We start from the raw sequence: 25,259 nt of genomic DNA on the forward strand, positions 1-25,259 counted from the left end.
AAAAGTGAAGAAAGTGATGCAAGACTAAGTATGCTGGATTTGTTATTTTTGCATTTTCTGTGTAATCTAACAGAAAAAAATATCATTGGTTCACTTAAAAACTTTAGCTGCCCTAGAAGAATTAACTGTCTCTTAGAATGAAGACATCAGTTCATGGCCTGCAAGCTAGTTGGGGTCAGTCCTGGACTTGGAGGCCTGAAACTACAAAGGCCTTCCTTGGGAAAACCCAGTAAACACACTCAGGAGATGTTTGGGGTAGGGCAGTAGAAAGAATGGTTTAGAGAGAAGTACGGAGTTGAAGGGCCAGTGGACTGCAATCCAGCTCAATCCTCATTGTTGAAAGTAGGAACAAAGTCCCTATTTTTAAAGAAATTCATATTGGTATTAAATCCAAAAAGTTCCAAAATGTACAGTAAAATTAGAAGGGTGTATAGGAAATGTAACCAAGTTTCATTAAAAATGAATCAGTATACGGTTTGGCACATTCCTGCATGAATTAATACTGCTTCCAACATGAAGCACTGCAGTCTAAGCTACAGAGTAGTGCGTGTCCTCTCAGGTTTACATGTGAAGGAATTTACTGACTTTGGACTGCAAGTTAGGTACTGTGTTTCTCTCAGGAGATCCTGAGCAGGCAATGAAGGAAAGGAAAAACATTGTGTTGCACCTTCAAAATCAGTTAACTATAGTCAGATATTAGAGATATGATGATAGTTCAATCATAAAGGATACCTATTTTCTAACATTACTGAAGAGCAGAAATATGACTCTTTGATTTTCTGACATTAATCTATTTGGATGCTCTTCAGGAATGACCCTTAATTTAAATTTTGTCAGCATGTAAATTTTGGTTTGGTGATAAGTGCTCCTCTGAAATGATTTTATCCTTCAGTTACAGATACATAGAGTCAGTTGACACATGTTCTCTACATTAACATGGGAATATTTTTTCATGTCTGGGAATATGAATCAGCTTTTTATTGCTCAAGGAACGTAATCTTTTAGTTGATGAAATGTGAAGGCTGTTAGCATGTCATGAATTAAAATGCAGTGCACCCAAACTCCTACTATGATTTGGAACTGTTGTGTGCTCCAATAATTAAAAAGCTTCAGTAGTAAACACCAATATTTAACAAATCAGGCTGTTTAGTAAAACGATGAGAATATGTCTTACTACAGGCTGTAAAGAAAGAGGCTATCCTAATTCTATGATAAAGTGTACTCCAAAATCTGTGCTATTTACAGCATATATCAGAGAACATAGCACACTTTTCTTGCTTTTTAAGGACTGGGTGAGTGTCTAATTGCTGCAGGCTCAGGAAAGTATTATGTCTTTAAGTTCACTTGACAGTCACTTGACTGTATCAATGAAATCTGCTGCTTCTTATCAGTGACATCTGCTGTTCAAAGGTGCATTAGGAATAAAAGCCAATCCTGACTCCTGCTATGTGAAAACATTGGTAATGCTTGCTCAATGTTGATAAGGTTGGGATGGTAAAAGGGGGCTGATTTTCTACCAAATTAATGTGGAGCCCTGCCTCCGAGCTTCTGTATTCTTTGTCACACTCATATAAGGCTCTCTGAAGTTTCATCAGTTTGTAGTTAGGTTGCTGATAGAGTGAGCACTCATGCAGATAATATTTGGTATGCAGGTTATAATTATGGCTACAGTGACTTCCACTTATGCTACTAGTAAGTCATCATGGTTTGGTACTGATACATGAACAGCAAGTGCTAAGCATGGCTCATCACAACTCTGCCCATTTCACAGGCTTATCCCAGAGGAGGGAGAGTGCTGGAGCAGCAATCTGTGGTACAAAAAGCTGCTCTACAGGGAGCATAAACTGGGACAGATGCTAATGCCTGCCAGGGCACTGTCGCCCACACCTCTTCTCTCACTTATGCCAGGGATTACCTTGCCCTGCCATTTACGAAAGCAGCTGAAAGTCATTTGCACCCCACTTTCCATGTACACAGAGCAGCAGTACAGACAATTTTCTGGCTCACTGTTTTTTCCTTTTTTCCTCTCCTGAACTAATTACTGTTGCATGATAGCTAAGTAATTAAAAGGCAGAAGTTCAGTCACTAGATCCATTTGTCTGTAAGCAAAAGAATTAATTTCCAAATCTCCTTTGCAGTAAAAGTTTAAATATGAAACCTTGAAGATGGTTTGTCAGAAGGAGCGAAAGCAGCGAGAAGAGGTAGGTGAAAGCAGTGGTTCAAATCCTTATGTTAAAATCTCTCTGAGGTGTATTTTCCATCCAAGAGGTATTGCCCTTCTCAAGCCTTATCTGGGAAGTAAGAGTCTAAAGATCTTTCCACGGAGAGGATGATTTACTCATAAATTCCTATTTGAATAATCTAAGCAAGGACTAAACCTGGAGAAGTCTGTGGTAGACAAAGGATGTCAGAATGAATTAATCTGTTCCATCTTTTTGATCAAGACCACTCGATATTAAGGGTGAACCTTCTACCACTGCTGGTAGATAACAAGTTCCTAGTCCTTGTTATCTTTCAAGCGTTCGTGGGTCTTTTCTAGAAAGGTGCCAGATGCCATGGGTCAAAACTACAGCAGGAAGCATAATAACTAAAGAACTAAGATATCTCTATGCCATACTTGAGAAAAATAAACCTATGTGACTCAGAGCTCCTTTAAGAGAGAAAAATCCCAGGTTTGCAAGTGCTTTGTTTGTAGTATTTTTTTTTCCCCATCATTATATTTCTAAATCTATCACCTGTATTTCTAAATGGAGAGGGAAAGACCACTTGTAAGCAATTGTTTAGCACTATATAGGAAACAACTAGAAGGAAATATAGGAGCCAATTCTTTTCTGGTTGTCTGCACTGTGTGGGTTCGCCCAACACAATTCAGATTGTAAGCAGTGCTGTTTGTGCATGGTACATGGCAGAGGGGGAATTTTGGTAAAATACCTAGTAGTATTTTACTTGCTTCTACTAAACACGGTTGGAACTCTACAATAACAAGTCTACAATAACACATTTACTTCTCTGTTGTCTCTGACAATTACAATTCTCGATCTTGCTTCAATCTGTTAAAACAGTTGTCCTTACTGCAGCATGCTACAAAGATATTTTGTCTTTTTTTCTTTCTTTTTCTTTATTTTTAAGTTGCTTTATTTTTAGGGGTTTATTTTGCTTTGTTTAAGGAAAAAAGGTAAGGAAGCCTAAATAATATCTCTCAGGAAATGAAATGATCACTACATCTTCAGCTGAACTGGAATGCACTTTAGAAAATAAGGTAGAGGTTTAAGTTAGAGTCATGGGAACTGGTGAACAAAGCACCAAAAAGCATGAAACCCCAACAGAGATGCAGCAAAGATTTTCCAGATGTTGAATTCTTTCTGTCTACCAGTAGAGTTAGGTTAACTTACTTAAGCTATAATGATTATACTGAGGGAAAAATGATTTGGATAATGACATATTGCATTACCAATTTGACATCCTGGGCAAGTTTTGATTTGGTATTTGGGGGTTATGATTTGGGTAAGTCCTACAAAAATCAATGGTAAGGCTGTTACTAATTTTACTGAGGAAAGGGTTATACTCATCAATTTTTCTGTCACTAGTTTTTCCTACAAATGCTAAGCTGGATCCATGCTTTGAAACACAGGGGCAGACTTAAGTTTTAAGGGCAATCTGTATAAAAAGCACACATATGAGATCTTCTAAAAAGGTGAAAGAAATTTTAGGAAAACTATATACTCTCTCAACTTTCCAGTCATTTTCCAGTCACAAGTGCACAAATAATGATGAAATTATACCTGATAAAATTGATTAACCTAATACAAATTTTATATTTTGTACTAGAGCAGGTATATCAGTTATGAATGTGCAATAAAGCTCTGCTGAAGACACACTTGTGCTGACATAAAAATTGTTATTCCACTCCAAGAGTTAGCATGAGCCATACCACCAAAACAAGGCCTTGGCATTCCCTTAGAATTCTGGAGTTCCATCTCTTTTTTGAGAGCCTTCCACGGTAACTACAAGAACAAAATCTTTCTAGTGTAGGCATGGGTTTTGTTCTGTAAAGAATATTCTATGTAAATCAATTGATATATAAATTCTTGACAAAAGTCTCAGTCTTTCTTTTTCTTCCTTGCGCTATGAAGACACATTGATTCCAGGATGACATTGTAAATTAGACACCTGCCTGTAGGAAGCTGTAGTTTATTTTATTTTTTCCTTGCCTTTTAACAGATATTTCAACTGCTTTTCTCTAATTTCAAGCCTGTATTTTGATATGTATTAAAATTCCGGGTTATTTTCCTCTTTGCCTTTCGATTCTGCTTATAGACAGCTACTGAGATATGATATACCTGGCTAGCACTCTGAAATTCGTTACCAAATATTTCCTCTCCTTTAGGTTAAAGTACAGCGGGTGCAATTGAATCCACAGTAGATTGGGATTTAAATCAATAACCTACCAATTGAACTAAAGAGAATATTCACACAGAGAAACTTTCAGAGAAATCATTTTAGACTTGGGTTTAGCAAACTTCTATTTTCAAGCTTAGTTCAAACTCATAAAACTAGAATGATTACCTGCAGGAATAACTCCTTGCAGATTTATAGCTTATAGACCATTTGGCAGTTGTGTCTATCACTAAACTTGGTTTTCAGTTATTTATTTGTTTGCAATACTTACAAATTAAGCAACAATTTCATGCAGTTATCTGATTCTTTCCTAAAGTGTCATGAAGGGGAAATTCACTTGTGTTAAAATTAACACACAGGTAGATTGACAGTGGTAATAAAGCAGTTGCATGAGGCAAGTGACTGACTTTGCATATAAGAATCATACACTGGTGCACTTTAAAGACCAATGGCAACTACCATATGCTAGAGAATCAACATTTGATTTGATTGCCATTTCCTAATATGTGCAAAAGCAATCTAATTTTACAAGAACGTTTGCAGAGAATATTTGAGACAATGGCTAAACTTGATTAGATACCACAAGTTATTTAAAAATCTCCAAAATAAGGAAAAATACCTTTTGTCAGTATAGTTGGTATCTTTGAGCTTATAGACAATAAAATGTCTAATTGCTCATGCTGAACACACTACAGGCAGAAACTGTAATTCTCTCAAATATCACTTGCTGTAGCAGAAGACATTCAGAGCACAGGTCAACAACTCCATGAGGTAAAATAAATCCAGTCGGAGCAACTTCTGACATCGCAGTTAAAATACAGCCCTGTCATGGTGCTGCCAAGGATGGCTCCACATCAGGAAGACATTTTTTCTCCAGGTGTGCCTAGTCCAAAGTGGGCTTTTGGGTGTCTCTCACCTAAGTTTTCACATGTCCTTAAAGGAATGTAAATAATCACGTCTTCTCATCAATCATCAGAGACCTCTCTCTTTTCCCTAAGGATTTGTGAAAAGCAACTTTTTATTCTAGTAAAACAGGACTTTAAAGTGTGCATGTAAGTACCTCAGATGTATAAGTAACAAAAACCCCAATGGGATAAAGCTCATGCCCCAGGTGATCTGAGACTGAAACCATTTCTTACCCCTCTGTTTTAACAGATACAACAAGAGAAAAGTTATCTTCCTACATGATTTTAAGTGCTCTAAGCTCTTCCTGTTCAAAGTGGTTTAAAATGGTTTGGGTTTTTTTTTTGGTTCATCTTCAACAACTCTAGACAATGTAGCAGTTCAAGTCCCATTTTCAAATATGAACACAGGAGCACAGTTATCTTACAGATGTTTTGAATGTTGTCTCAGAACCCAAAGAAGTAAAGAAGAGTGTATTAAATTTTTCAGAAATGACTAGGTATCATCATAATTTTGTGCCATGTGTAGATTTTAGATTTTAGATTTTTGTGCCCAAAAGTAACTGTGACTGGGAATCGGTGCACAGTTAGCAGGTATCATGACAGAGAGCTTGTTTGTCATCTTCAGGTACCTAAATGACTACGAAAATGTCGCCAAAAGTTAGGATTAAAATTTTGCTCTGGGCACCTCAGGTTTTCAGAAGCTGACTCCATTTCTGGACACTGAAAAAGAAAGACCGGCACCTGATTTCCAAATCAACAGTCACATTACTACTTTGGAAATTGTGGCCTAATGACTACACTTCAGTATCAATTAGGATGAAATGAACTAGTTTATATTTCATTTGAATCAACACAAGTCTTTACCACGAATTCAGTCTGAACAAAATTAGCCTAGAAATAACTTGATTAATTGGTTATCACCATTCTCTGTAATTCTTGCTATAGCCAAAAAAGGAAAGGAAGAACAACTTGATCATGTTTGCTTTGATTTAAAAGCCACTTTTGGTCAGGGACTACTTCTTTTAGAATGTTTCTGATGTCCAGTTTAATAAGGGACCACAATTTGGGCTTGATAATATAAATACTACCGAATCACCATGTAACTGATAATTAACTCTATATTGAAAAACAACTTGATTAAGATTAATTATATGATACGAGCCAGAATATACTAAGTACAGGTTTACAGTCCATGTGGTGGTGGTCTAAAATCTGAGCACATTATAATTACTTATAATGTAATACAAAATTAAATTGGCTGAAAGTAAGAATTTCTTAAGCTTCCTCCTGTATTTTCTGCTCTGACAACAGAAAACACAATTCTTACAATATTTTTGTTTGCAAGTTGTTATTTGATAATCTGGAAAGATGGATAAATACATGATAAAAAACTGGCTGGAGAGCAGCTTTATGGAAAAGGCCCTGGGGTCTTGGCAAACAGTAAGCTAGGCATGAGCCAGCAGCATGCCCTGGCAGTAAAGAGAGCTGGCAGCAGCCTGGGATGTATCAATAAAAGATGGAGATGGAGGGAAGGGATTATCCCTCTCTAGGCAGTGCTTGTGAGACCACATCTGCAATAGTGAGCCCAGTGTCAGGATCCTTGCAATATAAGAAAAACATTGATAAAAGGGAACAATTGCAGGGAAAGTCCACCAAGCTGGTCGGGGTCTGGATCACTTGGTCTGTGAACTGAGGCTGCAGGACTTGTTCAGACTGCAGAGATGGCATTTAGCATGGTTTGAAGTGGACTTTTATGGGAAAGCTGCAGTCCCAGGACCTACTGTTTCCTCCAAAAGTTAATGAAAATGGCCACAGTATCTTAAGATTAGTGAGACTTGGGCTTCAGACAGTGCTACGTGCATTTTAAAGTTTGTATGTTTATATCCGCATGCATATGACTTTGAAAAGTGAAGTAATTTATTCAGAAGAACAACTACACTAGTGTGCGGTTAATAAGCCACTAAAAATCAAATATCAAAAATCCTGACATCAGATATTCTACTGCATTTTGAAAAAAATAGAGAAAACCAAACAACTAAACATCATTGGGAATCTTATCATGGAAGGTCAGCCTTCTGTATCTATGGGCATAATCATTTTTTCTAATAATGAAATAAATGGCAGTGGAATTAAAATATATTTATTAACATTGGTTAATGTATAGCAGCCATCCATGCATACTCTGGCAGAGCTTCTATAACTGTTTTCCTGTATGACAGATTGAAGTGTGACTGCTCACCTGACATTTTTATTTAGAAAGCAAACACTTGCCTAAAACAAATTTTATAACTGTTGCAACATCGACAGTAAAAGAAAGATTACCTAACTAGAAACTGGTACTTCATACTAAGGTCTCACAAAAGCACTAGTAAGACTGTTCTACCAAAACCAGATATAACACTTGCAAAATGGAAAAATTAATAATTCATTTTGCCCAATTTATTCTAGAATACTGGCTAGAGTTAATGTAAAACAGCCAGAAAACTAGTAACTGTGCCAATTAACTTGTTTTTCTCCCTCATTTATGTGGAAACTGATATCCTGTAGCCAGTCAAATTGAATTTTTTAACGTTTGCTCTAGGTTCAAAATAAGTTCTGTATGGATGAACCCTTAATGATTTTGTGAAAACAGAGCACCCGGTGAATACTGCTCATAGAAAGAACTGATTTCTCTGCATCTAGAACATATTTGTAGAATCTAGTAGAGATTTTCTTTTTTTCCTTTTTGATTAGAGCTGCAGTTAAATTAAATTAAATAAAAAGACCCCTACCTACTGCCAAGTACTTGGTCTTTTATGTGCCTTGTTATATGACAGTGAACCTGTCACTACTGAATTTTTCAGGTCCTCCTGCTGTGAGTTCTCACAGACAGGCCTGACCCACCTTGTCATCACTCCATCACCTCCTGTTCTGCAGCTCATCTCACCATGGGGCTGAGCACCAAGTGTCCTCTGCTGTCTGACACTGACAATAAAAGTCTATGAGAGGAATTACCCTGTCATTAAGGTCCCTTTAATAGTCTCTGTATTTGTATTCCTTGTGAATCAAAAGGACAACCAGGAAAATTAACAACAAAGGACAGTAGAACCTGTACTTTATTAATTAGCATCTTTACCAGAAATCTAGATTAGATGCAGAAAAATAATGAAAAAAAAAGACTTGTTCACTGCTAGGCTCATATTGTAGTACTACTGGGGAGCTTCCAAACACAGTATGCTGGCCAGAGATCCAATGAGGCTGCTGTCTTTGTGCTTAATGTTTCTCCTCTTGTTGGCTTGCTGATCATCAAAACACAACTGAGAAGTGGGCTATCAAATCTGTTCTCCTACATAACAAAGCTCGACACTTTTATTTGAAGTAGACCTCTCTAACCTACTAGATGGAAAGAACCCAAAGAGGTTGTGCACTTTTTCTACAATATGTTTTAAAGCAGGAGAGAACATTTTGATAGAATCATGAAAACTCAAAAGTGTATTCACTTGCTATTCTCACTTAAAAGGCCCTTTTTTTATTTTTAGAGCAGCAACTATTCTAAATGTGTGTTCAACAAAAAATACCACAGGATAGTTGTTTTATGCACAGGAAAAAAAAAATTATTATCCCGTTGAACATTGTGGACCAGTGGTGTTAATATTTATTCAATATTTGTTTAGGGCTAGACTAAACCTTCTGCCCTGTTTATGTGATAGCACATAGTTTTGTCACCTCAAGAGAAATGAGCTGTGCTAGTCTGTGACCAGATGTGGATATTCACTCTACCTTTCCTGCTGGCTCCGTTATAGCAATGTTTTGAAGTGACAGAATTCACTGTTCCCTACAAATATTTGAGGATACATTGGGAAATCATTTAGCAGGTACACAAAGAGACTTAAACAATAATTCTGATATTGACTTACAATTATTTCACCTTTGTTTTGGGAACACTGCTCCAAAAACAAAAGTTAGCCCTGAATTAGGAGGCTCACAGTGGGTTCATTGTACTGAATATAACACCTGTGTTAGAAGCCATCTTGACTTTTAGTGGAAAGTTAACCAATAACATTCATGAAGTCTCATCCTGTGATTCACATCAATAAATCAGATGCTGACATATATAGCCACGTGACATACAGCCCGGTTTAGATGCTGATTATTTTAGGCTATAAATGAAGTCAACAGCACTAACCCTGACACAGACACTTCCATTACTGACAGGTGTGATGAACTCTATCCCTCAAATTTCTTTAGAGTTTGTGGACAGAATATGACAATAAAAATCACAACAGTCAGCAAGGTAAGTAAAGGCATGCAAATACATAAATTACTCAAAAAGAAAAACAGATGAAACTGAAAAAATAATGTTTTGATTCTGGTTTCTGGCCTGTATTCTTGATTTAGGTGCCAACAGTACTAATCCTGAGTCATCTCTTGGCTTGAGCCCTCATTTTCCCCAACAGTGCATACTGCTTGATCTTAACTTCTACTTCAAAATGTTATTTTGAAAGATTTATTTTTGTCAGCATTGCCAGAAATATCAACAATATTGACACTTCTTAAAAATGCATTACTCAGAAATAGCTGATGCCACAGTACATCATTTGCAATGCCCTAATTCACACAAGTGGAAGCAATAGTATACATATTTAGGCATGACTGATGTTCTGCTCAATATACTGATCATTTATAGATTTTTGCCAAAGGGACTCTGCAATTGTGTGTTTTACTGCACTTTCCACTGTTAAAAAAATTAACTGGTTATGCAACTCTTGAGTTATTAATTAACAAAAGCAGCAATATTTTCAGATTATGTTTGGCTTTGCTCCAAATCTAAAAATAGTATGTGTGGGTTTTTTTTTTCAAGTACCTCATCTGAAAGTTTGAATTTGATGTCAAAATTTACTGTGTGTTGGAAAATACATGAAATCAAGAAAATATTTAATTTCAAGGATTAACAACTGCTATAAACATAATCAGTAATGTGTGAACTTCTAGTCTGCTTAAGCAGCTTGGCCCATTTACAAATCTAAATGTTTGGTTGCCTATAGGAAAAGCACTTGAAAGTATCAAAGTATCTGGAGTCTACAGAATAGGAAGTCTTGTGAAAAACAAGGTTTTATTTCTGTATACAAGATTTCTAAACCAGAAACATTGGAATAACAGCCATTCTACTTTCTTTTATTTATTATTCCAGTTGCAGATGGAACTAAATAGTAGTAAGTAGGAAAGAGGGACCTACAAGAAAATTTTCTCAAGATGAGATAAGATGTTTGACTAGAAATTTTGGGTTAATTTTAATCCAATTTTAATACAATGCTAGCTAATCTCTTTACTTCCTTAATAGCCTTGCCAGTAATAACACAAACAACTCCTTTTTGTTCTGTAATATTTTGTAGCGTATTTTAACTTGTTCATAATAATATTAACTAGAACGAGTTAGATTGTTGGTATTTCCAAATAAATAACAAAATTAATATTTGTTTTGTTCTCTTACAGCAGACATGCAGATATGCTATACTCTTTTTTGAAGGCTTTCACACCTTACTTACAACTTTGTCATTAATGACTCTTGTCATTTATCTGGTGAAGTGTAAGCAGCAGTGATCAAATGATGGCAAGATAAATTGCAAAGCATGGGACCTGAATGTTTGAATCAAGATCCAGTTGCATTTGACAAAAGCAGCACTTACTACTACCCGTGGAGCCAAGTGACTTCAGTCAATAGGACTGATTTTAATAATCATCTCCCTAATACATGCTTAATATTGCAAAAACCCTAACATGACCTTGTGAGCTTCTGAGTTGTAGAATTAAACAAGAGCCAAAAGTGATTAAAAGGCAACAACATCGTCATTCTCAGTCGAGCTGGTGCTCATGTACATGGAAATGCAGGCAAACTGACTTCATGTGGCATGAAGTTCTATCTAATATTTGTAATATTAAATATAATGCTGTCCACAAAACCCCATAACACTGAAGTCTGAACAGAAAGAAAGAAAACAGAGAGACTTCATATGAATATGTACAGGTTATAAAGTGTAGGTCAAAAAACCATTGATTTTATACCATCATCAACACTGACATGTTAGGCAGTTTTGACACTGCAGGAGTAAACATAGAGCTTTGAGTTTTATTTCTAATTTTACAAACCATTATGGCAAATATTTGTTGCAGCTCTATTCCTCTAGTTTAAAACTGAGGTCATTACAAGTCTATGCCCTGAAGATTTTTTTAAAGACTTTCAGATATTTTTTAATATTGTTTGGTATGCAATTACAAAAGATGTACAAAAACTTTCAATGTTGCATTTATACCTGACAAACTTATTTGAAATTAGCTGCAAATAGTAAAGCTAGTAATAATCAATTTGCATGTTGGGACATAATTTAAAAGATGTGGTCAAATATAGACTGCCTCAGAAAAAGAAACTCCAAATAATGCCACCTGTGAAATCTATAAAGAAAAATCTTATTAAATATGGGTCACAGTTTGAGAATTATTTCTGAACTTCAACAGCCAAAATAGCAACATCCTGAGCAGACAGATCAATAGCTTTTACAGCCTTGATTAGAATTGTGGCTTTTCTCTCAAAACATTTTTAACCTATTCCTCTCCCTTAATAAGCGAAAGAAAAGAAAAAAATCCAAACAAGGATAATGCAAGAAAATATCACCAATAAAAATCAGATATAAATCCGAATGCCAGGTGGCATTTGGATATTTTGAGGTATTTTTCAAGCTATATTCAATGGGCAGTAGCAATTAAATCAATTAAAATAAATAACAAGAAACCACAGAGATTCTAGAGAACTATAGTGCTAAGAGTGGAGCGTTCCCTAGTGTTTATCACAAGAACACACCTGTTCGACAGTGTCTAGCAGGCAATCACTAGTGGATTCCACATACCAACAGCAAAGTACATAAAGTGTTCAGAGAACACATATGACGGAAGATAACAGAAAAACAATCTTTCAATATTCTGGAAGTACTTAGCCAAAACAAATGTTATTGTCTCCAGTGAAATACTCCAGGTAACTGGAATTTCCTGCCATATTTAAAGACAGGCAATAAATTTCACACTCAGTCATCAAATTTCACTGACTTGAGAAAACGTATTTGCATCTATGTTTGTTAATTGAGACATCTAGTAAATCATAATAGATGGTAACATCAAATAACAAGTTAGTAACTACAGGAAGACTGACATTTATGGAGCAGCTGCAATCCAACCGGATACTTTGTAGGACAGTTTCAAACATCTTTATTAGTATCACTCAGAAAGCTGGACTGCTTTTCAGAAAGAGAAAATACCCTATTCAGGAAACAACCTTTACACAGACATTTGTTAGATCTGTAATCCTATAAGTTAGAAACCCCACAGTTGAAGACTGTCTTTTATCACTTAGTTAAGCAACACTGTATTCCAACAACAAATACAACAAGGAAATAAGAAAATGAGTAAATATTGACTCACCAGCCTTCTCCTTCTCTGAAATAATTGGCATAGCCTGAAAGGAAAATGAAAAAAAGAAAATATATTGCTATTAAAAAAACAATAATATTACGGAAACATTATAAAATCTTAAGGTAAATTTTATACTGTCCAGAAGGTCTGGAAAGAACTAAGGTCTCACTGCGTTAAGCACTCTGGAGAGAAATATACACTTCTCATTTTAGTGTCTTGTAATGTATTATGAAACTAATTACTGTTAAAAACGACCAGGAGAGGAGGGAGGAGATGGAGTTAATAAGATATTCCTATGATCGCATTTTGAAATAATCATCCCAGAATACTTGCCCACAAAATTCCACTGGGAAATTACTTAATAATTCTGAGGGAGTGAAGACAAAATCCATGTGGTTGAAGATGAGACTGAAATGCCAAATCTTTCTTCTCCAGAACTCAAATGGAGTTCTGCCATTGATTCCACATAATTAGGATTTATATTCAAATAAATATTGCTCTATAATATACCAGTTTCTTACTTTTTATATAAATTTTCAGCAACAAGTAATAGAAGTGTTTTCATATCAGCTGTAATTGTTTCTGGGCTTGGAAAAGTGTGTGTGGGTTTTTTTTGCAATGGATGTAAAAAAAGCATATTATGCTTTTCTTTCAGACTAATGTAGAAGAATTTTCTGAATGGATTTTTCCCCTCCAAAAGAAAGGAGGTTATAGATTGAATGAATAGTAAAATAGAATTCATATGGCAAACATAAAAAAGAATTCTAAAATGTGCATATATGATGAAGGTAAGAAAGGCTGGATGAGAAATTGTATTGGGTATGCAATGTATGCAGAACTGCCATGTGAGTTGAGGTATCAATTTTACATTGCATTCCACTATGTTAGTCTAGCTTTTATTCAGCAGATTTTCCTGCTGTAGATTCACAGAAAAAGAAAGAGGGGAGTGATGGACAGAAATAACAAACCGACAAGCTTCAGACTTGCTATAGAGTTCCCAAAGTAGACTTTGAAAATTTAATTTCAGGATTTGATTTGTCCTGCTATATAAAATAGTGTATTATAGCATTTCCAGGATGGTATTTTGTACAAAATTTCAACTAAAACAAAATTTCAACTTAGATGATACATATTAATACATATCTTTTGTGATTCTTTCTGTTTCACCTGCACTCTAACTCATTAAATACCTGTTGTTTAGGTTTGACACTCAAAAATATTGTACCATCAGACTAATATTTTTCAAAACAACGATAGCTTCTTGCCTGAAAAACATTTCCCTTGCATTTTGCAAACATATATTTGTTCAGAAGGACCATTTTCTCCAGTAATGCAATAAAGGCACTAACTTACATGAACTGAAGAAAATGAACATACCAAAGAAGCAATAAAATCACAGAGTGAATCAAGGTCTCAGTTTCAAAGAAAGTAAAGGTGTCTCATGTATAGATTTTTATAAAAAAAATGATCAAATTTTGAAAACGAGTATATAGTTTTCCTCTCTTACCCAGACCTAAGTGGTTAAGCTATTAAGCTATCTACTCCAGATTAAGCCATTAGAGTGTGTACAAAGGAGGGCAATGAAGATGGTGAAGGGCCTTGGGAGGAAACTGTATGTGGAACAGCTGACTTAAGCACTTGGTCTGTTCAGCCTGGAGAAGAGGAGACAGAGGGGAGACCTCATTGCAGTCTACAACTTCCTTGTGAGGGGAAGAGGAGGGGCAGGCACTGATCGCTGTGTTGACCAGTGATAGGACCCAAGGGAATGGCCTGAAGTTGTGTCAGGGGAGGTTTGGGTTGGATATTATAAAAAGGTTCTTCACCCAGAGTGTGGGTGGGCACTGGAACAGGCTCCCCAAGGAACCGATCGCAACAACAAGACTGCCAAAGTTCAAGAAGTGTTTGAATAATTGGGGATGGTTCTGTGAAAAGCTAAGAGTTGGACTCAGTGGTCCTTGTGGATCCCTTCCAACTTGTCATATTCTGTGATTCTGTGATTAACATTTGTACAAGGAGGAAATTTGAAAAGACAGAACTTTATAAAGAGAAGAAGGCAAGAAACAAGCAAACAAACAGGAAAGGAAAACAGTAGTACAAGAAAGAACAAGGGAATGCAAGTGTATGTCAAATGAGAGGGTCAGGAAAAATGAAGGAAAGATAGGGACAGGTTGTTATCACATTTTAGTGTTGAGTTTTGTTAGCCAGATTCACAGAAGAAAAAAGCTTTAAGAAAAGCTTAGAGCATACCATTGACGCAGCTGAAGATGTGGCAACAAGCAGTGTCAGCATTGAAGTCATAAGCTGTGTCATGGAAGAGAGATAACAGTTTGATGGGGATAGCCTTCGTAAAGTCTAAAATGCAAAGCCAAGATGAATAGCTGGGGCAAAGCAGTTACAAAACTCAACGTGGATATGATAACGACAAGTAAAGAAGATAATTTTCTGGTGGCTTTATGACAGACTTAAATGGATTTTAATCATGTTTATAATGGCACTTCAACTCACTGGCAGTGCCTTTGGCCTGAATGAACACTTCTAAAAAGATGTCATCATCATTCATATCAACATGTAGATTTTTTTTTTCATATTGGTATATCAGATTTTAAATATTGTTAATAATGTCATTTGTCACATCAAATTATTTCCTGGAAATATACAATATTTCTACTTGATGATCATCAAAACATTGATTTACAGTGAAACATAAATTTTAGGGAATTTCTTAGATGGCAGTCTTAAAGGTTGTTAGAATTTAGTAGGTTTAGCCCAAGTAAAAAGCTGTAAATGGAAATACATTGAACCATAATGCCCCAGGGCAGATGTGTAAGTCACAAAATTTATACTTCTGTTAAGTAGGATGAAGAAGCACTATAAGTTCCAGAAAACTTTAAGGTTGAGTGAGGTTTATAGATATAAGTACTTCCTAAATTCCTACAGTAATCTTCCCACAATTCATTAACACTGATGCTAGACTGATGCTAGAGAGACGTGGATTATGCAAATTATCAAATGTAATAATTTTTAAAAAAAGCTGCGTGGGAAAAAAGAAATAATACTAGCTCATTCAGATAAAGAAATACATTCAAAATGATAGCATCACAAAGCATGTAAGTTTTACTAGAGAAATTATGAGAAGGACCTCACATGGTGATGACTACCTGTTGCCACCATTTTTTACTACTCCAGCTCCCGCACAGCGAATTATGTAAATACAAAGATTTTTTTCTATTGACTCACTTTTCTTCTTGATATCAAACTTAGCCTACTTTTTTTCAGCTAAACATGGTTCCATTTTGTAGAATCATAAGGTTGGAAACAACCTCCAAGATCATCAATCCAACCTTTGACCAAACACCACCTTGCCAACTGGACATATCCCATATTTTCTTGAACGCTTCCAGGGATGGTGACTCCACCACTGCCCTGGCCAATCCGTTACAATGCTTAACCACCCTTTCAGAGAAGAAATTCTTCCTGATCTCCAATCTGAACCTACCCTGATGCAGCTTGAAGTCATTTCCTCTGGTCCTGCCACTAGTTGCCTGGAAGAAGAGGTCAAGCCCCACCATGCTACAACCTCCTTTCAGGTAGTTCTAGAGCATGCTATGGTCTCCCCTGAATGTCCTTTTCTCCAGGATAAACTACTACAGCTCCCTCATCTACTCCTCATATGACATCCTCCAGACCCTTTCCCAGCTTTGTTGCCTTTCTCTGGCCATGTTCCAGCACCTCAATGTCTTTCTTGAAGTGAGGGGCTCAGAACTGGACCCAGTACTTGAGATGTGGCCTCACTAGTGCTGAGTAAAGAAGGGTGATCACTGCCCTGGTCCTGCTGGCCACACTATTTTTGATACAGGTCAGGATACCATTGGCCTTCCTGGCCACCTGGGCACATTGCTGGCTCATGTTCAGCCAGATGTTGACCAGCACCTACAGGTCCTTTTCTGCTGGGCCACTGTCCAGCCACTCTGCCCCCAGCCTGTAGCAATGGATGGAGTTGTTGTGACCCAGTTTCAGGACCCAGTACTCAGCCATGTTGAACCTCATACCATTGGCCTCAGCCCATTGATCCAACCTGTCCAGATCCCTCTGCAGAGCCTTCCTACCTTTCAGCATATCAACACTCAAGCTCAACTTATCTGCAAACTGACCAAGTGTGCACTTGATGCCCTTGCCCAGATCATTGATAAAGATATTAGCTGATATCTTTATATATCAGTTCTAGCTGAGCTTTTACCTTTCTAATTTTCTCCCTGCGTGACCTAATGACATCCCTGTACTCTTCATGAGCTGCCTGCCCCTTCTTCCAAAGGTCATAAACTCTCTTGTCTGCCGAGTTCTGTTGAAAGCTTTGTGTTCAGCCAAACTGGTCTTCTTTCTCATCTGTGTCTGTCAGTACATAGAGATGGCCTGCTCCTGCAGCTTTAAGATTTCCTTCTTGAAGTATGTCTAGCTTTCCTGGGCCCCTTAGTTTTCAAGGGCTGGTTCCTAAGCAACTCTTAACCAATGTCCTGAAAAAGCCAAAGTCTACCTTCCAGAAGTCTAAGGTAGAGGTTTTGTTGACTGACCCCCTTCCTTACTTCACCAACAATTGAAAACTTCATCATGTTGTGGTTGCTATGCCCAATAGCCTCCAACCCCCACATTTCCCACCAGCCCTTCTCTGTTTGTAAACAGCAGGTTTAGCAGGGCACCACCCCTGGTAGGCTTGCTTATCAGCTGTCAGGAAGTTATCTTCCACACACTCCAGGAACCTCCTAGACTGTCTTCTCTCTGCTGTGTTGAGTTTCCAGCAGACATATGGCAAGTGAAAGTCTCCCACAACAACAAGGCCTAGGAATCATGAAGCATGAGCCAGCTGCTTATAGAATGCTTCATCTTCCTCTTCATCCAGCCTGAGTGGCCTATAACAGACTCCCATGAGGATTTTTGCGTTCTTAGTTTCTGCTTGATTCTTAGCCATACACACTCAGCCTTATCATCACTATCCTTGAGCTCTATACAGTCAAAACACTCTCTAGTGTACAGAGACATGCCACCACCTCTCCCTCCTTGCCTATCCCTTCTGAAGAACTTATAGCCATCCATTGTAGTACTCTAGTTGTATGAATCATCCCACCACATTTCTGTGACGGCAACTACGTCATTGCTTCCCTGATGCACACTGGCTTCCAGCTCCTCCTGTTTGTTACCCACACTGTGTGCTTTGGTGTAGAGTCACTTCAGCTGGGCTACTGATTTCATCTACAACACTGGCATGCTGCCCCTAGGCTCCATGTGCTCTTAAAATTAAAGAACTAGTGTTTTCTGATTTGGTTTTATCAATTAACTGCATAACAAAAAATTATAGTATTTTTCATGAACCAAATATTTTCTCAGATTCATGTGAATTTAAGAAAAAAAAGAAAACAGAAATTATCTCAAAAATCCCACCCTCTCTAATAGCATCAAATTAATGAAAGTAAAATATTTTGTTTAGGACAGAATAAGGAAGCATATTTTTATCCAAAGAATATCAATATTTTTCTCAATTCAAAGCCTGCAAATAACACAAATGCTTGATTCAGAACATGGTACTGTGGCGTACTTATAAATTTTGAATCCCCCATAACAGTTGTGAAAAATATTTTTCTTAAGATAATGTATATAACCAAGAGTCTTTACTTTAGTTCTTTACAATTTAAGGAGAACTCATATGTTTATCATATTTTTAGCCAAAGCTTTATATTTCCTTAGTTTACAGCAAAATTGAGAATCTTCCTATTTTATTAAAATATATTGTACATGTAAAGTCTCTGATTAAAAAAACCCCAAATAACCAAAAAACTACCTTATTGATCCACAATGTAAAAAGATGTCTTGCATGATGCTTTCAAATATCTGGTTTTTAAACAGTGTAGTTCTGCAGAATTAAGATGTAACATGAGCCAAAAGTTCTGTCAGAACATTATATTGCTGCTCAAAAGCTGAGAAAAAAACCCCTAAATGGATATAGTATCTCTTGAAAATTTAAAATAAAGTAAACCACAGGCAAATCTTGTTCAACAAGATCTCAGACAGTCTTACTATTGTTTAGTTTTTTGTTAATACAGCTACACATGCTGCTTTCATGCTGTCCAGTGGGAAAACATGATTGTTACTTAGGAGAAATTCTCTCATCTTCAGTACAGTTTTGAATTCACTGGAGACCTTCCAATGAGTTCCATATGTTCCAAATGAATTGCATTCCCAGGAAGTGATTTAACATTTCTGGCAATGGAGCAATTAACCAGGATTTTCCTGCTTGACCAGATGGGTTCACTGTAACTTCACATTATTTCTCACTCTCCTCACAGAACTGAAGAACTGGACTAACAATTTCTGCATGATTAGATCACGTGTTTTAGAAAAAAGCAGACACACGCCCTTTAAAGACTTCAACAAACACCCCCCAAAGTCAGATTCCTCTCTGTATTTTTAATAGTATGTAGTCTTAGCAGTACCAAGAAAGAAAAGGAAATAAAAAATGAGAAAAAAAGAGGAAATCCCTATCAGACCATTGCTGAAATATATTAAGCATCTTCTTTCAAATTAGAGGATGGGATTTTTAACTTCAGTAAATCTCATTTTAAAGGTGATGTTGAAATTTTTTGCGTGCATCCTTGCTGTATTGCGACTGATTCACTGTAAATATATTATGTATGAAAATATGACTGTAAAGTGCATGTAAAACACTTTAGAGTTATAGAATCATAGAGTAGATTGGGTTAGCAGGGACCTTCAGAGGTCATCTAGTTCCACCCCTCTGCAATGAGCTGGGACATCTTCATCTGAATCAGGTTGCTCAGAGCCCAGTCCAACTTTGAATGTTTCCAGGCATGGAAACATTCTACCCCTTCTCTGGGCAGCCTATTCCATTGTTTCACTATCCTTATTGTAAAAAATTTCTTCCTCATATTTAATCTCAATCGACTCTCTTTCAGTTTAAAAACATTGCCCTTTGTCCTATCACAACAGGCCCTGCTAAAAAGTCTGTCTACATCTCTATTATAAGCCCCCTTTAGGTACTGGAAGGCCACAATGAGGTCTCCCTGGAGCCTTCTCCATGCTGAAAAATTCAAATTTTCACAGCCTTTCCTCATAGGAGAGGTGCTCCAGCCCTCTGATCATCTTCCTGGTTCTCCTCTGGACTCCAACATGTCCATGTCTTTCCTGTGCTGCGGATCTTAGAGCTGGATGCAGTGCTCCAGTTGGGGTCTCACAAGAGCAGAGTAGAGGGGGAGAATCACCTCCCTCGGCCTGCTGGCATGTTTAGGGTGACCATGTCAAAGGCTTTGTAGAAGTCCAGATAAATGACATGTGTAGCCTTTACCTTGTCCACTGAGGTAGTCATTCTATTGTAGAAGGCCACTAGGCTGGGCAGGCAGGACTTGCCCTTGGTGAAGCTGTGCTGGACATTTTGGATGTATACTGGACATTTTTCTTTAAAATTGCAGTTACCTTCTACAGAAAGAAATTATTACCTACTAATACTGAGTGAAATAGCCACTTCCTGTGAATTTTATTAGACATTTGGTGGAAAAGCTGTCTTCCGGCAAGAAAGAAAATGGTGGAAAGTTCTGGTAAATCAAAACTTAAAGTAAAATTTTTGCTCATCATTCAGATGATTTGAATTTAGGGAAATACTGCAGTCCATAAGCAATAACTTCCTCAGTTATATTCCCATTACACCAAAATACCAAATAAATAACTCTAGTGGTAAATTCTGAGCTTCTGAAAACAAAGCCTTTCATGCTAATGAATCGGATTAAGAGAATAAACTTGCATTGAATTGAAATCACAGCAACGATGTAGGAAAAAACTCAAGAGTGATTAGTTTATCACTCAAATCTGTTCACAAAGGGAACTTAGTGAGGTCTTTCGTCTTTGTGGTCTTTCATTTTACTGAAGAGTAGAGCAGAATGCATTTAAAATCCATCTCACAATAAAGCTACATCAATTATCTCATTTTAAATAAGAAATTAATGTCATGTTCAGATGTGTCTGGCTAAGGTTATGACAACACTATGAATTTAGTTCTAGTGGAAGTACATGCTTGCTGCATATGTTCTCCTCCAGTTAGTTGCATGCCACTTCCCACTTTGTTTTCTGACTAGACATTTGTTTGCTTGAGCCTTTTTATGACACTCAGGTCATGCACAGAGACTCCTTCTAGTTAGTGGTGGATGGTTGGCAGTTCTCCTTCCATGAGACAGTTGCCAAGAGCCTGCACTCGGGGTGGTCTGATAATTTTCTCTGTCATTCAGCTGGCAGAGTGTGACCCTTGTTGGACTGGAAGTTCAAAACAAAGATGCGGGATAACTGTCCTATGCTCTGTCTGGAGTTACCACAGACTTTTCACAAATCAGAGTAAGGTCCCAATGCTCTGAAATCTGTCAGGACTGGATGAAACTAGTTTATATGACGGATAAGACAACAACTTGTCCGCAGCTTGTCCAGATCATTAAGTAGAATCTGGTCATAATACAGTTCTTTCTCTATAGGGATGTTAGAGTCTTCACAGCAGCAGCTGCAGGTTTCTAAATAGCCCAAGAGTTACTGTCACACATTTTGTGAAAAATAATTATGATTTTTTTTTTTAAATTAGGAATTGTTAGACCTTAGCTTATTTCCATATAAGGACTCCACTTGGAATAAAAGCAAATGTGTAAAATAAACTTATTTTTGATATTTTCCAGGAGTTCACCAGAAAAGGAACTGCTCTTTTTGCACTGGGATGGACATACAGTACTTGAATGTGGGGTCAGTTAAATTTTAGTTCGATGTTAAGGAACATTCATCTAGCTTTTAATGATAAAAAACCCCGTGCTTCCTCCCATTCCCCCAAACATATGTATCTCTTTCCTAAAGAAAACATAACTTGAATGTTAACACCAAAGCTGAGATGTGACACACTACCTCTAGAACTGGAGCAGCCCCAAGAGTACTCATGTTTTTCATCAGTCACCAGTTGTTCTATTAGTGTTTATTTACACAGAGAGCTTTTTCCCAAGGTCAGAAGTAATTTTTTTGGCTAATATTTATCTTATAAACCTTTTCACAATAGAAAACATATCAATAAACCCTGCAACACTGGCAAAACTAAACTATTTGGGAACCACAAGGCATGCAACTCTATAAGGCAACAGTAAAGGATAATTAGAGTCTCATGTTTCCTATTTGTTTCAACATCATGTAATGTCTACAAATGTGATTTTTGCCTTAAACCCTTAAGTCTGAGGAATGCTTCTACGTGGCTGACAGGAATCCCAGGTGATTTCAGTCTTTATTCATCTCCTTGTATATAAAACTTAAAACCTTAGATAGGTCCACATTTCACGTAAATAAGAATTCATAGTATCATGTGATGATAGAAACTAAAATTTGTTACATGATGACTCCAAGCTACTAAATACTTGTGAGCACCTACTTTCAGAATGAAAAGGCAATTTAAACCCAACAAAATCATACCATTCCTGTCTTTCCCTAGCCACCTCAAAGAAAACAAAGGAGCCCTTTGCCCTTCATCCCAAGAAAAGTAAGTCACTCTTACTAATTTTGATGGGTGAAGAGATGAAAATGAAGAAACTCATCTCCTGGCAGCAAGTGCCGGAATCCATCGTAACACCAGTGTTGCATATTCATGAGCTAACTGAAAAAATCTTAGCTAAACAAATAATCAGATATGTAAATAAGCAATCTGATTCTATTCATCTTTCTGACACTGCCCAAATCCAGTGGTCGACTGCTAACTATGATTTTGGATTCCACTAGTGTTATTCTCCTGGATTCAGATCTCACTGAGTTTACCAGCAGTAACAATTGAGTTTCTGGAATATTACATATAAAGCATGGGAATTTATGCTGGTCAAAGAAGACCTCACTATGTTCTTTATGTTCTACAGAAGAAAATCAGGTGGAAAGCAGTGCAGCAACTTATCGACACCTATTGGGAGGGCAGCAACTATTGACACTTACTAAGATTCTGATCCTGGAAGAGTTTGCTCTCTTGAATCTCTGCAGGTAATCTCAGCTGCAGGCACTCTTCCCATTTTTAGCTGCAGCAGGCTGTTGCAACTGTTTAGAGTTCTCTAAGTAAATAAAAAAGCAAAACCCAAGCAACTAGTTTTTAATACATGGTATGTATGTTTTGGCACAAATCTTTATGCTCACAGTCTCACGTGGATACAGTCACTGCGATATTACTCTTGTTGGACCAGGTGGGAAAGGATCTAAAGCAGATCCTCTATGAGTCTCTTGAACTTGAGCTTTATTCCAGGTATAAAAGAATAAATTACTACAAAAGCTGTATTTATTCTATGATGATGAAACCCTTTCTGTAAAACATCATTGTTCTTTGCTCAGGAAGTTGAAGAATCACAAAATAGTGATGTTAATCATGAGATGATGCAGACAGAGGAGGGGTACCACACCAGAGAGAAACAGTGATAGGTCTGGGAGAGTCAGAGGGGTGTTTGGTTATGGAAAAAAAGTGCATCTAACTTTGCAAGGTAGCAGGGATGAGCATAAGAAAGTGCCAAATTAATGCATTTCAGAAAGTTATCACTAAGCTTGATAGATGTGATAATTATAATGTTTCTTCTTAGTTTCTTATGTTTCTTAGAGAAACATAAATTAAGATAAACCAGCCTATTTGCTTTTACAATAAGAAGACAAATGGCAAGGATTAGAAGCACACAAGATCACAGTAGTTTTATCTTGGGCAGGAGGAGGAGGAGGTGAACGTAGCAAGAAGAGGAGTAAACATTATAATATGCTACCTGGGCCTCATTTGCTTATTTGACCATACTCTTGGAATCTGAGTTTGTTTGTGTTCCAACATGCACGTGTAGCGAGCATGAGCTTAAAAATCCTCAAAAGCCAATACTGTGACCTTGCTGAGTCAGTATATCTCTAAGTCATTCAAGAGAAAGAGAGATTAAATGAAATGAGGGGGTTTTTTGCTCTCTGCATAGGCAGTGCATTAACCTTTAAACGTTTGTTGAGATTTTGGGTGAAAGAGGCAGTAAACCAAAAATATGTCTTTTAGGTGAAAAAGTAAGAAAACTCACATTTTAGTTCGTTCAGGAATTTTTCGTTTCTTTCAAAATAATTAAGTTTCAAAGATATTGCTTGCATGAAAACAACTCCCTTTATCGCTTTCCAAAATGGAAAAAAGGAACAAAACCATGTAACTAGTAAATATGAGAACCTTCTCACTGTGAAAAGAAACAGGAGCTTTGACTCCGAAAAGGGCCTATGGAAATGACACAAAATAGGTTTTTTAATCCAAATGCAACAATGACAATTCTAAAAAATACCCCAAGCCCTTGAAAAACCTCTTTGGAAAACAAAAGATTCACCTGCACAGCTGTTTTATGCTAAAATGCTTGTAAAATAATCTCCTTTTTTTTTTTTTTTGTTTGAGGAAAAAAATTCCAGTTATAGCCATTTCTATTTTAATATCTAAACTCTGGTCAAACTGAGCATCAAGTGACCTCTGCTCAACAAAAAACAAAATACAAAATAACAAAAAAACTGGTTCCTCTGGTACAGTTAATAAAACAGAGAAATATATGTTTCATCTGCCATATAGTTTCCTCAGCTGGAAGTATTACCAGTAAGAGCACCACTCCAGGTCTGTGATATGACCGATTCCTATCATATTTCTTCAGGGTCGTTCAAATCTTAGCTTAACTGGATGATGTCTGAAGTAGCATTTCATAGTTCATACCTACATGGAAAGACACCTGCACAGACAATACACACACTACACGTCTTCCATCTCTGTGCAGTAATCTCATTTTATTCTCAGGTACCATCTGCAAAGATAGGATCTTTGATGCCATAACAATCCAGAAACTGATAGAAATATATCTGTGAAGTTTTGCTCATGCTGCTGACATATTTAAAAAGCCTGGGAGAAAGGAAGGGTTGTTTTGCAGTTTACTGCAGGGGATTCTGGGTTCCATTCAACACCTGCATATTATGCTGCAGGTTAGAGTTAGGATGAGCTTACTGCATGGGTAAGATGATAGGCTAGTTATTCCTTTTCTTAGAGTAAGACTACTGGGGATAGTCATGGTCTGCTACTAAAACATTAATACTAGTCAGACAATCTTTGTGCCACTAACAAATATTACAAACATCTAATATTTTCATGTTTAAAATGGAAATAATAATAATAATGCTTTACCATTTAAAAAATGTTTGGGGTCTTCTGAGTGCCTAAAAAAACAATCCTGCAAATGTTCTGATTGTTATGATAGACCTTCTATGCATCATGTGTAAGAGTGCAGTATTTTACAAGATTAACGCATAACAAATAAATTAATTTTACTTTTGAACATACACAGTTTTTCTTACAACTACTAAGTTTTTTTACTCTAAATAATCTACCCTGCTGTGTATTTCTGTAGCTTGCATTCCAATCAAAACATTTTCCACTAAGAAGTTCCATATTTTAGTTCAGTTGTTTATAAGATTTTGATTGTTAGA

The 25,259-nt window shown here is 36.8% G+C and overlaps 1 protein-coding gene across 4 annotated transcripts in view; it reads right to left on the reverse strand.

Moving 5' to 3' along the window:
* DLC1 (DLC1 Rho GTPase activating protein) overlaps window positions 1-25,259 on the reverse strand; it is a 258,906-nt gene that overhangs the window by 117,187 nt on the left and 116,460 nt on the right. For all 4 annotated transcript variants that reach the window (XM_018069504.2, XM_018069510.2, XM_018069496.2 and 1 more), the window contains exon 5: window positions 12,753-12,786. In XM_018069504.2, the coding sequence (XP_017924993.1) occupies window positions 12,753-12,786 (34 nt within the window). The remainder of the gene's footprint in view (window positions 1-12,752; window positions 12,787-25,259) is intronic.

The sequence above is a fragment of the Manacus vitellinus genome, unplaced genomic scaffold (genome assembly GCF_001715985.3).
Source record: "Manacus vitellinus isolate BGI_N305 unplaced genomic scaffold, ASM171598v3 scaffold_0_pilon, whole genome shotgun sequence".
In the NCBI taxonomy this organism is placed as follows: domain Eukaryota; kingdom Metazoa; phylum Chordata; class Aves; order Passeriformes; family Pipridae; genus Manacus; species Manacus vitellinus.